We start from the raw sequence: 12,514 nt of genomic DNA on the forward strand, positions 1-12,514 counted from the left end.
TCTCCTTCTCTATTCCTTAGAAATGTGAAAGCTCCAGGTAGAACTGTCCAGAATCTGTCTCTCAGACCACACACCCATAGCTGTGCCAGACATGAAGCTACCTGCTTGGCATTTGGCTCCATTCTCAATCTGCATGAGCCACACAAGTTTCTCCTGATGCTGTAGTCTCTTCTCAGGAGTGACCCTCATCTCCTTGCCAACAGCTGGCAGAGTGGACTGTGGGTCCTGTAGCATGATGGCAGCGGACTAGTCTTTGGTGACTTAGAAGCTATGACCCAGTCCAGTCCCAGCTGTGTACCTTAAATTCTCAGCTTCTTTTTCCCTATGTGAAAATAAGAGAGAAAAGCATCACTCTTCATGGGAAAATAACATTCCCCTTGCAGGATGGCGTGGGGATGAGTTAATGCAGGGACAAATATCACTTATGTTGCAAGAGATGGATGCTACTCATCTGCTATAAGAAAAGCCGTGGGCACAGACCTGCCATTCTCCCATGATTTTGCTCTACCTGATACATGCACGTATCTGTAATTATGACTTGCTGGAGGTGGCTGCACACAGTGTGTTGAAGAAGCACAGAAGTAGTTGGCTGCTGCACGATTGTGCTATTGGCCTCATTAGCTACAACCCTTTGCCAGATGAGTCTAGCAATTTGAAGTCCCTCTGACTCACATATCAGGCTAAGGACTGAATGTCCTGGCCAGCAGCCGGCTGATGTAATTCCCAAGGGCTTTTGGATTTAAAGGGCTGAGCTCTTCTGCCAGATAGAGCCCAAGAGGCTGCAGCCCCCTGAGTCCAGTGCCAAATGCCCAAGGGAGCGAGGCGATGACAGCCAGTGGGTGGCCACTGCCATTCAGAGTACCCTAATGATGGCCACTCAGGCCAGCCTGCTGTTCTGAGCTCCCTTTTAGTGGTGGACCTAGGGACTGTGGGTAGACTCTGACCTGTACTGTGTTTGGACTGTGTTTGGATTTAAGCCCAGAGTTTGCTTCTGGGGCTGTGGTGGGCGATCTGATGGGCAAATGCCAAAACTCCTTCATTGATGGCTAGCATTGAAACATGGGGATGGCACACTAACCTTTGGTAGTCTCTTTTCTACACACGTTCCCTCTATAAACTTTTTATTTAACTATAGTCAAACAGTATCACTTACTACTAAGAAGTTCAAACAGAGAATCCTGAGCTGACCTTATCCAACAGGAAAATGGAAATAATCTATTGCAGTAATGCACTCATCATCCATTGATGAAATGATTTTCTTCAGATTTTTCCTTTGGAAAGTCCAGGTGAATTTTAATCCTTTTGAAAATTATTCTCAATAATCCAAGATACTTGGGAAGAAGAGATCAAAGACATCAAGGTTCAAAGGCAGCCTGGACAAAAAGTTAATGCAACCCCAACTCAACAAACCTGTCAGTGTGGTTGGTGCGACGTAGAAGGAGGAAGATCAGGGTCCAAAGTCAGCCATGGGGAAAAAAATCAAGACACAATCAGAAAAACAAAGTACAAAAGGAGCTGGGACATAGATCAAGTGGTAGAGCATCTGTCTATCAAGCACAGAGTTCTGAGTTCAAATCCCAGTTATGGCAAAACATGAAAAAAGAAAAAGAAAAAAAAATATTCCCCCCAGAGCAGTCATTAGCCAGGCTAGTTGGGCTGGTCCCCTAGAAGGGAAAGTATTCTTGAGATGAGGAGGAGGTACAACTGGATTATTGATGGCAGTTAGTATCTAGGAGTGCAAGCAGGGAAACTGAGGATAAGGTCCTGGCTAAACAAGAGAGATGGATTCTACCTCTAGGGAAAGAGTGTGGTGCTGGCCAGACTGAAGGCCAGGAGGGAGACAGGAGAGGGGTAACCAGGCCTGTTACTGCCATCTGAAGTGTGAACAGATACTGGTTGCTGGAGGCCAGGACTGTGGAGGCTGCCTCTACCCTCTCATGCCTCTCAGCCTGACATCTGTGCTAGGTGTGCACCTGTCACAGGCAATGCTCAGTGGTGACCATGGGGTCTGTGTCCACCTGACTGCAAGTGTGTAGAGGTGTGAGTTAGCTGGAAGAAAAAGTGTGCTCCTACTTGGTCACCTATAAGATTGGGAGCCCAGAGCAAGGATGCTGGCTTCCTCATGGGATCAAGAGAAGCTCATACAGAGGCCATCCATCTCTGGGAGGGAGGAGGGGCACCTGTAATTTTTCTTCAAGCTGACCTTGAGTGTGGAGGGGGAATACAGTTTCCCCCAGATGCCTTGGCTTCTGGCTTCTTTTGTTGTGATATCTATTACAAACTTCAGAGCTCCCTCGAATGACTTCATTTCAGTCATCTGCTACAAGACTAAAAAAAAAAAAAAAAAAAACTCACTCAGAGCTATGCTCACACAGTCCAACAAAATAAGCCAGGAAATGGGTACTCACAATGAGGGGTAAAATCAAGGGAATGAAGAGAAGAAGGTGGGGAGAAAGCAGTCATAAAATTCAAGGCATGCTGGGTGATGGTGGCTCACGCCTATAATCCTAGCTACTCAGGAGGCTAAGCTGGAGTGGCTCAAGTTGTAAAATGGGGACAAGCGCCCCAAATTAAAGCCCTAAGGCCAGCACGCGTGCGCGCGCGCACACACACACACACACACACACACACATCCAAGTGCATTATCCTACAAAATTAAGAAAATTGAGGCTAGGAACAAATGGAGGAGAATAATGAGAGGAGTGACAATAATCAAGATGCATTGTCTTCATAAACTGCTTTGCTGAATGGCCACTCTCTGTACCATTCTGATAGATAATAATTTTTTAAAAAATTCAGCAAAGGGAGTGGGCTGGGAGATGCATGCTCCTGGTGTCCTCTTCTCTGGAATCATGAGGGGTGATCTAACCTTCAGGTCAGATGTGTGACCTGGGTAGGTTCACTTCACCAACAGGCCAGTTCATTTGATAAGGTTTTTATCAGGACTTGAGCCCACTCAGCCTGTGTGGCTCCATGCTGACTTCTATCCCTAGCCCCACATAATACCTTCAGTAATCAAGTCCCTCAGAGGTCAGGACTGAAACAGCATGGTCCCATCGTAAATCACAGCCTTAGACTGTCTGGGGCCAAAGCATTTTACAAAGGTACTTAAATCAGACAGGATGTCCCAGGGTCCCAGAGGTCAGCTCTTTGGAACCAGGGCAAAGGTTAGACCTTTTAGGGGTAAATTTGATTCTTGAAGGCAGACTTTCTATCTGATGAAAAATTCCCTTCTCCCCTGAGGCTGCTTGGTCTTTTCCCACCCATTGTCCCCCTCCCTTGGTGTCTAATTCATTCTAGAGTGGCCTGGGCAGAATTCTTGTTCTGAATCTGCTGCTACAGGCCAACTTACTGTCCTCTAGATGGGTCTGGCTCCATCTCTGTGACACTGAGCTTTGGTGGCCGTTGGTTTTTTATTTTTGTACATCCCAGCCTTATTTCCTCTCAAGGGTGGTGTTTGTGGAGTGGATAATGGGAGTAGAGGGGGAGGGGAACAGGGGGGAGAGAAGATCCCCAGTCCCTTCCAAATCTCTCCTTTTATCTCCCAAGCAGGACTAGCATTTTTCTTGACTTGCTTTCCCCTTCAGGCTCAGGGGTTTTCTCCACCTTTCCTTTCTTCAACCAGTGTGAATTAAACACAAACATTTGCATCTATCAAATTCTACTGAAGGACCTCCATCAGGAAAGGAAAACCTATCACTGAAAAATGTGTGGGGGCCAAACAGGCCCATGAAAATCACAACAATCGCCTTCTTTTTGTTCATTTGGGCTTCTATAACAAAATATCATAGAACGGGTAGCTTGTAAACAACAGGAAATTATTACCCACATTCTCTTGACTAGAGGTTCAAGATCAAGGCACTGATAAATACAGTGCATAGTGGAGATTAAAGATCCATGTCTGTGCTATTCCAGGGGAGAAGACATGGAAAAAATATTACGGGGTCTCTTTTATGAAGGTCCTAATCACATTTCAGCCTGATCACCTAATTACCTCCAAAAGCCCCAGTTCCCAATGCCATCACCTAGGAGTGGTTTTGATAAAACAAATTCATATCAAAGCCTGTCCTATCATATAATACAGGAGGTAGGAGCTATTAATTTACCTTTTTGCCAAGTGCTATTTCGATATTTATAACATCATTCTCAGGCTATAAAATTTATCAATACAGGCAGCTGTATGGGCAGCTGACAAGCACATGTGGGAGTCCTGTGCTGGTAGCTCACAGCTGTAATGCTAGCTATTCGGAAGGCTGGGATCTGTGGATTGCAGCAGTTTAAAGCCAGCCTCGGCAGAAAAGTACTAGAGTCTCTTACCTCCAGTTAGCCACCCAAAAGCCAGAAGTGGAAGTGTAACTCAAGGGATAGAGCACCAGCCTTGAGCAAAAAAAAGGGCAAGAAGGCTCTGAGTGCAAACCCAGGGCCTGAACTCCACCCCACAGAAAGAAAGAAAGAGAAAGAAAGGAAAGAAAGGAAGGAAGAAAGAAAGAAAGAAAGAAAGAAAGAAAAAAGCAAGCAAGCAAGCTGGGAATCCCCTACCCCATATTAAAGGAATATGAAGTATCTATGGATCCCACCACATACCTGAGCTGTGCATGAATGGACATCCTATTGTTCTCCAGTGATTTCCCCAGCATCACCCTAAGGCTTTCTCCATGCCTCACCCATTTGGTGTCATATGAACCCCAAGTGGGATTGACTCAGAAAGGTGTTGATCTTTGACATCTTCACTAGCTTGAGGTAACAGAGGCCTCTCCTGCACCATGGGCCTTTTTTGTTGTTGTTATTGGTCATGGGCCTTGAACTCTGGGCTTAGGTGCTGTCCCTGTGCTCTTTAGCTCAAGGTGAGCGCTCTACTGCTTGAGCCACAGTGCCACTTCCAGTTTTCTAGTGGTTTATCGGAGATCAGAGTCTCATGGACTTTCCTGCCCAGCCTGGCTTTGAACCATGATCCTCAGATCTCAGCCTCCTGAGGAGCTAGAATTACAGGTGTGAGCCACCAGTGCCCAGCCACCATGGGTCTTTTATGTGCCCCAGTATGATGGCACCCAGGGTCTGGGAGCACATATGACCTTGATCCAACTGAAAATTTTAATTCTAAAGGTCAAGTTCAATGTCTTTTATATCTTTTATCAGCAGTCAGAATGCCCCATCCCTTCTTTTATCACATGATTAATGAACAACATGTGTGGAAAAATCAAGGACTATATCCACTGATCTAAACTCCTTCAGTTCTTATCTACCACATGACTGTATCAGGTGCCTGCGGCCATGGAAATCGCAGGTATTTCTCACTGACTGTCCTGAGTGCCATGTTAGTCATACTATGAATATTACCTGAGTTATTACTTGAAGCTATGGATGCCACTTTCATCTCCATTTTGCCTATAAATCAAATGAGGCTCAGAGGAGATGGATGAGGTCCTACAGCTGCTGAGCAGTTAGAGCAGGAGTTGAATCCAGATCTGTCCACAGTTGGGAGCTTGCTTATACAGGATACTCCCTCCAGGCCCCAAAGGAAGGTGTGAACTCAGCAGCTGCTTCTGGCTTTAGGTAACAAGGAGCACCTGTGGCTTCACATCGATGCTGCATATGCTGGCAGCGCCTTCATCTGCCCTGAGTTCCGGCATCTACTGAATGGAGTAGAGGTGGGTGCTTTTAACTCTGTGTGTGTGTGTGTGTGTTGCTGGAAATCCCACATTGTCCTCATGCATATAAAGTAAGAACTTTACTACTGAGCTACCTCCAGCCCAATATCATTAAAAAATTACTATATCAGTGACTTCTCTGTATGAATCACAGGAACGCAGGTGCCAGTGGCTCACCTCTGTCACCCTAGCTACTTAGGAGGTTGAGATCTGAAGATCCTAGTTCAAAGCCATCCTGAGCAGGAAAGTCTGTGAGAAAGTTATCTCCAATTAAGTACCAAAAAAGCTGGAAGTAGAACTATGGCTGAAGTGGTAGAGCACTAATCTTGAGCAAGAAAAACTCAGGGACAGAGTTTAGGCCATGAGTTCAAGCCTCAGGACTTGCACGCACGCACACACACACACACACACACACACACACACTCAATCACTCAAGGAAGTGAGGAAATGGAGGCATAGTTTAAGTGGTAGTCAGTTGTGAACAAAAATAGCTAAGCCCGTGAGTTCAAGCTCCAATACCCGAACAAAAAGAAGGGGGAATCACTCAACTTCTCATTGTTGTAGTTTGTTTCAACAAATTATTTCCCAGACAATTCTAGTGATTATTGCAAATTTACACTTCCTCAAGGACAGAGGCTGAGAACCTTTCTTAGTGGCATGGCCTGTCCTCTTGGAAAAACTCCTGATCAACAACCATTTTCTACTCCAGACCAAATCCCAGGCAGACCTGTTTGACATGTCTACAAAACTATAGGAAAGTATCTAAGGATCAGATAAAATGTTAATGCACTTCAATCAGAGGGTCATTTAAAATATCAACCTGCAATTCCCAACTGTCGGTCTCAATATGGAATACTGCACTACATCTAACCATCATGGCCACTTTACCCAGAGCCACAGTTCATTGAAATGTCTCCTTCTGTCTTCCAGAAATGGTAAAGCATGGCCTGTAATGCCAAGTGAAACACCTGCTGCTTTTAAGAAATATCAATCAAAATTATTGACCTGGGCTCTTTTTCAGAGAGCAGCGAAATGTAAAATGGTAGACTTACCACAAAGAAATGAGCTATGGGCTGTGTTGTAGTTATTTCAGACTCAGGCAGGATTTTGTGTTGGTGGCAGCACAAATCCCCTTCTCCAGGAGCTCATTCATTAATGCAACAAAGGGTCCCAAGAAGCTACTTGTGGCAGTGTGTTCAGGGAAGGAGAGTCTGAGTTAGAATTGACATTGGCTAAGGAGGAATTAATTCTTGCTTAGATAGAGAGGTAGTGTGACCCCTCACCCTGTAAGTGAAGCAGTATGAAGATACAGGATTTGGCATAGACTGCTGGGTATGAATCACTTATGGGTGGTTGTATATTCTTGTGCAATTTGGATGTCCTCTGTATGCCTCATAAAATAAATACCATAATGATAATCATATTTAAGATGCATGGCAACAGTTCAGCACATGGGAAGTACTGAGCATGCATTAGATGCTCTCATTATTTTTCACCCTGGCTTGGAAAAAGTTCCCCTCAAAGTCTCTGTTCTTGTATGTCAGCCTCGCCAATCGATTTTCTAATTACTACTTGGAATTCTCACAATGCTCTAACACCAGGAAAGTGAAGGGCAGAGGTATGGAATACAAATGGCTCCATCTTCGAAAAGAATGATCTCCTTATTGCTAATGAATAAAATGACATTCTGGTTTATATCTCCATCTTTTCATTCATTCCCTCAGTCTTCAATAATTAATGATCAAGCACTTCATACATGCTATGGTTTAGATAGATGGTGGGGGCCGCAATATACCCTCGAAAGACCTCTAGAAGCATTGCAGACTTGTTAGCATGGGAAATGTTTTTTTTATCATGGGATTGCTGATACCAGCCCCTCCATGGCTCTTGGCTGAGAACTTGTTTCATGAGTGTTTGGTGTTAGAAAATGAAGAATAAATCTCTCATAAAGGTTGAGTATTCCCAATCCTAAACTCCCAAATTCAAAATGTGAAACTTTTAAACACATGTTTATGTAGCCACAGAAGGCGCATTTTATAGTATGAAACTTTGTTTTATGCAGAAAAAGTTAAATATTATATAAATGTATATTTTAAAAAGTCACCCTCAGGCTCTGGGCTGAAAGTGTATCTTGAAAGTACTTAAATTTCTGATTTGACTTGAATTTTATCCCAAGGGGATCTCATTACGTAGATGCAAATATGCCTAAATAAAAAAATCCAAAAATCAGAAACATTTCTGGTCCCCAGCATTTTGGATGAGGGATAATATACAACATTTTTATAGAGAGATCATATATAATACTTGAAATGTCCCTCCCAGTGGAAGACTATATTCACCTGGGATTTATGTACTTCTCTGGAGGATGGACTGTTTTTGAGACTCTTTCTAGGTATTTGGTCTAGAGTTTCATGATCTTCTTTTCCCTTAGAGATGACAATTTGAGGTTTTGCCTTTCATAGGTGACTGACAGCTAGACCACCATGGAAGTGAAGAGCACCCAGGGAGACCACCCTATCAACAGCAGACAGGGTTTCATGCTCGGACAAGGAGTCATTTCAATTTTTCCTCCTTATTGTTCCCGGCTCTCTCCTTGCCTGGCTGAGGGCTTTGCTGCTTGCTGGGTCAGATAAGCGAGCGACTGCAATATCCTGTTGTGGCCCTACCCTTGGAGATAAGGGCCTTCCTCTCTGTCAACAGCAGGAAAATATCACTGTTGGGTAATGAAAGGAGTTTAACAGACCAGCCCCAGAGGAGGGAACTAATAAAATCCCTAGCAAACAAACCTCCTCTTTAACCTTTTGTTTCCTTTTATCAACAAATGAAACTTGCTGTAATTTCCTGTTCCTTTCTCAAAATTACTTTTTTCCCCCCCTGAAACCTGGGAGGAAATGAATCTGCACCTCCAATGGTGGGTGTTGGAAGGCTGGCATCCACTGACCAAATGGCTCCTGACTGACACCAACCTAGGCCCTTAAACCTTTGCTGCCTGCACAGGAATTGTCCATAGATTACTTTAGATAGAGAAGAAGGGTCTGGAAGACTTGGAAAGAGTAAACATTTTCCCTTTGGGAGATTGAGCCAGCCTGGGACTTGGACTGGGAGTTGTCTTTATTTCCACTTCAATAGGGCCTGAGCCATTAGGCAAATCCCCATGCTTTCAAATGGAGCCATTTGTTTACCCCATTGGTTAACAAGAGGTGCATTATGAAAATGTTAAGAAAGTACCCTCCTGACAGGGCAATGGAAATATAGGTGTCTTTCTCTGCCATTCTGAGTACTTAAAATCTCTTATTTTCTCCTTGAAAATCCTATGCATGGAGCTGGAGTCAGTTACTGGTAGTAGTTACTATGGTCTTCCAGGCAAGGAACCTATAGCTGTTAGAAACATGATAAATTTGGATATTGCTTCAAAAAGCAAAGAAACTGCACTGAGGTAAATGGGAAGAATGTTAACCTTACATCATCCTGGCAAAGGAACCTACCAGTTAAATGGAAAATGACTGTCTCCTGTAGAGTATCTCCCATTGTTTAAGATGACACATATATTCTCGAGAATTTTGCTAATTTATGAAGTTGAAGGAATAGTGGCTATAAAATATATCATAGGCCAAATCCATGCAACTTCTGGACATAAGACTTCTTCATTAAATATTTCAAATACTCGAATATGTATCAAATATGCAAAATGTTATGTGATTTTATGCCAATCTGAGATGCTTTTCAGTGGGAATATAAATATTTATGTGCAGGGCCTTGTTTTATATGTAACTAGTTATAACTGAATGATTTTCTTGTGATTGTTTTTATGCCTTGACAGTTTGCAGATTCCTTTAACTTTAATCCCCACAAATGGCTCTTGGTGAATTTTGACTGCTCTGCCATGTGGTAAGTTTCCTTCTTGGTCAGGCCTGGGTTTGGGAGCCCCAGGGTCTGCAGACATAGGGCCTACGGGAAAGAAAGCTGCCAGGGATGACTGCAGCGTTAGAGGGTACCTGTCAGGTTGCCACATCACTACTTGCCTCCTCTTCTGAATCACTGAAGGAGTTTTTGCTAAATCTTACCTTTGGCTGTCAACTTTTATCTAGAACATACTGTTACCACACATTGGCACAAGAAAAAGAGAAGGCGAAGAGAGACAATCTGCCATTTGATTTATCTAGCAGCTAGGGAAAACGAATCCAAGGAAGTCTCAGTACATGCGTGTTTAATTCAGCACATATGTCTTTCATTCTCAGCTTCATCATGGGTCCCAGTCAAATGAATGCTAAGCTAAAACAATCTAAGTCTAAATGCTTACAAGCACTTGCTAAGCAGAAAGAAAAGTAACCTTCTGTCCTAGGACTTTCTTTGGAAATTCTTCACAACAGCTCCATAACCAGTTTAGTTATATTAAAAGTAAAAAACAAAACAAAACTGTGTATGAGACACTATGTTGAAAACAAACTTTACAACTTCAGTGCAGGGTGGAGGGGTTAAAGGGGGGTGGGTGAAGTTGGGGAGGTGGGAAGGAAAGGAAGGCAGGGGAAAAACAAAGGAGGTAACAATGCTCGATAGGAAATGTACTCACTACCTTACTCATGTAACTGTAACCCCTCTGTACAATATTTTTACAATAAAAACATATTAAACTCAAACATTAAAGTGAACAGTATTATATTGCATATGTAATGCTTTAAGAAATAATGATATAGCTGGGTGGCTAGTGGCTCATTTTTGTAAGGCTATTTGGGAAGTTGAGATCTAAGGACCACAGTTCAAAACCAGCCTGGGTAGGAAAGTTTGTGACTCTATCTCCAATTAACCACCAAAAAGCCAGAAATGGAATTATGGTTCAAGTCCTGGGCAAAAAAACTAAGGGATACAACCCAAGAGCTGATTCAAGCTCTTGTACTAGCAAAAAGGAAGGGAAAGGGGATGGAGAAGGGGAGAAGAAGGAAGGAGGGAAGGAAGGAAGGAAGGAAAGGAAGAAAGGAAGGAGGGAGGGAAGGAAAGAAAAAAAGGAAGGAAAAAAGGGCAAGATTTAATTAATAAATCATAAGACCACGATTAACTTATATGAATTTTACAGAGGATACAAAATGACAAAATTTGGAGATTTTTTTAAAAAAGTTTATAGGAATGATATATAGATTACATAATTTTTCAGTATGTTTACATCACAAAATTACTCAGGACATACTTAACTGGGTATTTTTCTACCTTAAAGGCAGAGAGTACTGGATGCCAGTGGCTCATGCTATAATTCTAGCTACTCAGGAAGCTGAGACCTGAAGATAGTGCCCCAAAACCAACCTGCTCAAAGAAATAAGCCTGCAAAACTCTGTTTTTTATTTTTGTCAATCATGGGGCCTGAACTCTGGGTCTGGGCACTGTCCTTCAGCTCTTCAGCTCAAGGCTAGTACTATACCACTTGAGCCACAGCTCTACTTCCAGCTTTTTCTGCTTATGTGGTGCTGAGGAATCAAACCCAGGGCCTCATGCATGCAAGGCAAGCACTGTATCACTGAGCCACCTTCCCAGCCCCAAGACTGCAAAACTCTTATCTCCAATGAACCACCCCAAAGCCAGAAATGGAGCAGTGGCTCAAATGGAAAAGCACCAGCCTTGAACACAAAAGCTCAGAGACAGCCCAGGCCCTGAATTCAAGCTCTACAAAAAAAGAAAAAGAAAAGTCCAAGAGAATGAAGCTTTCACACAGACTAAATAATGACAGGTTTCCTAGTTTATCAAATAATCAGTTTGTTTACAAGGTTTTCTACAGGCAAACCACATGTTCTATCCTTCTGTTCAGATCGGATTCTTCTTTGTCACAGTCTTTCTTCTCCCCCAAAATTTGATAAAACTTTAAAATCAATGAGCATACGTACATCTCCAATTCCATGTTATCAGCAGTAGTGATAAGACGGCATGTATCCTGCTGCTCTAGAAGCATGAGTGTGCTTTGTACACTCTTGTACACTTGTAGTTGTGCTTTTTGTTTCAAAGGTGAAACATGCTAGGGATAGCTTACACTGGGTGCCAAAATCTCTTCTTTTCAGATTTTAATTTTAGGGGGCAATGTATTTTTGGTCTTTTAAATTATATTTTGCCTTATCTTTAAGTACTTGTATAAACAAATCATGCATCTTGGTCAGTGTCATCCTAGCAATGTAGTTTTGTTATGGTGGGGATACTCGGTCCCCTGAGAAGATGTTCAAAAGCTGGAAAGTAGAGAACCCCATTAGAGAACCAGCCTGGGCCCTTGGACCTGAGCAGGTGCAGAGAAACCTTAGATGTCATAGCCAGGCATCCAGCCCAAGGAACACAAAGCCAGCCTGCAGAATGCATGGGAAAAACGCTATCAGAAAAGTGTAGTGCTGCTGGGCAATGCCAGCCAGAGGAGAGACTTGTAATATGGCAGCCATCTCTCATCACCTCCAAGATAAAACAACATCTGTTCAGCTGTGGTGATAGATGCCAACTTTATTTAGAGCCCTCTTCTTTTTACAAAAATCATTGTTATTACAATGGTGATGTACAGAAGGGTTACAGTTATATAAGTCAGGTAATTAGTGCAATTCTTTTTAGACAGTGCCATCCCTTCCCTTGCTCTTTCCCAGTTCTTCCCTCCTGTCCCCACCCACAACATGGTGTCTGGTATCACTGCTGCATTTGTTCACCCTTTGTCCCTCCATTTCTGCCCCTTATCCTCCTGAAGACAGATAAACGAACAAGACAGAAAGAAAATAAAACAGAAACATCAGCAAAGGAGAAAACCTCTTGTTTCCCTTCCTGGAATTCATTTTGATAACTATTATTTTGTATCATCAGAGGCACATAGGCATTGAGCCTTTGTTTTCCTTCTCTAAGAGTGTCCTCCTTTG

The 12,514-nt window shown here is 43.0% G+C and overlaps 1 protein-coding gene across 1 annotated transcript in view; it reads left to right on the forward strand.

Annotated features, from left to right (window-relative positions):
- The window catches only part of Ddc (dopa decarboxylase (aromatic L-amino acid decarboxylase)), a 103,934-nt gene that overhangs the window by 64,095 nt on the left and 27,325 nt on the right, over window positions 1–12,514 (forward strand). The window contains exons 8-9 of the mRNA XM_013024495.1: window positions 5,554–5,648; window positions 9,469–9,536. Coding sequence (XP_012879949.1) covers window positions 5,554–5,648; window positions 9,469–9,536 — 163 coding nt within the window. The remainder of the gene's footprint in view (window positions 1–5,553; window positions 5,649–9,468; window positions 9,537–12,514) is intronic.

Source organism: Dipodomys ordii, unplaced genomic scaffold (assembly GCF_000151885.1).
Source record: "Dipodomys ordii isolate 6190 unplaced genomic scaffold, Dord_2.0 Scaffold76, whole genome shotgun sequence".
NCBI lineage: Eukaryota > Metazoa > Chordata > Mammalia > Rodentia > Heteromyidae > Dipodomys > Dipodomys ordii.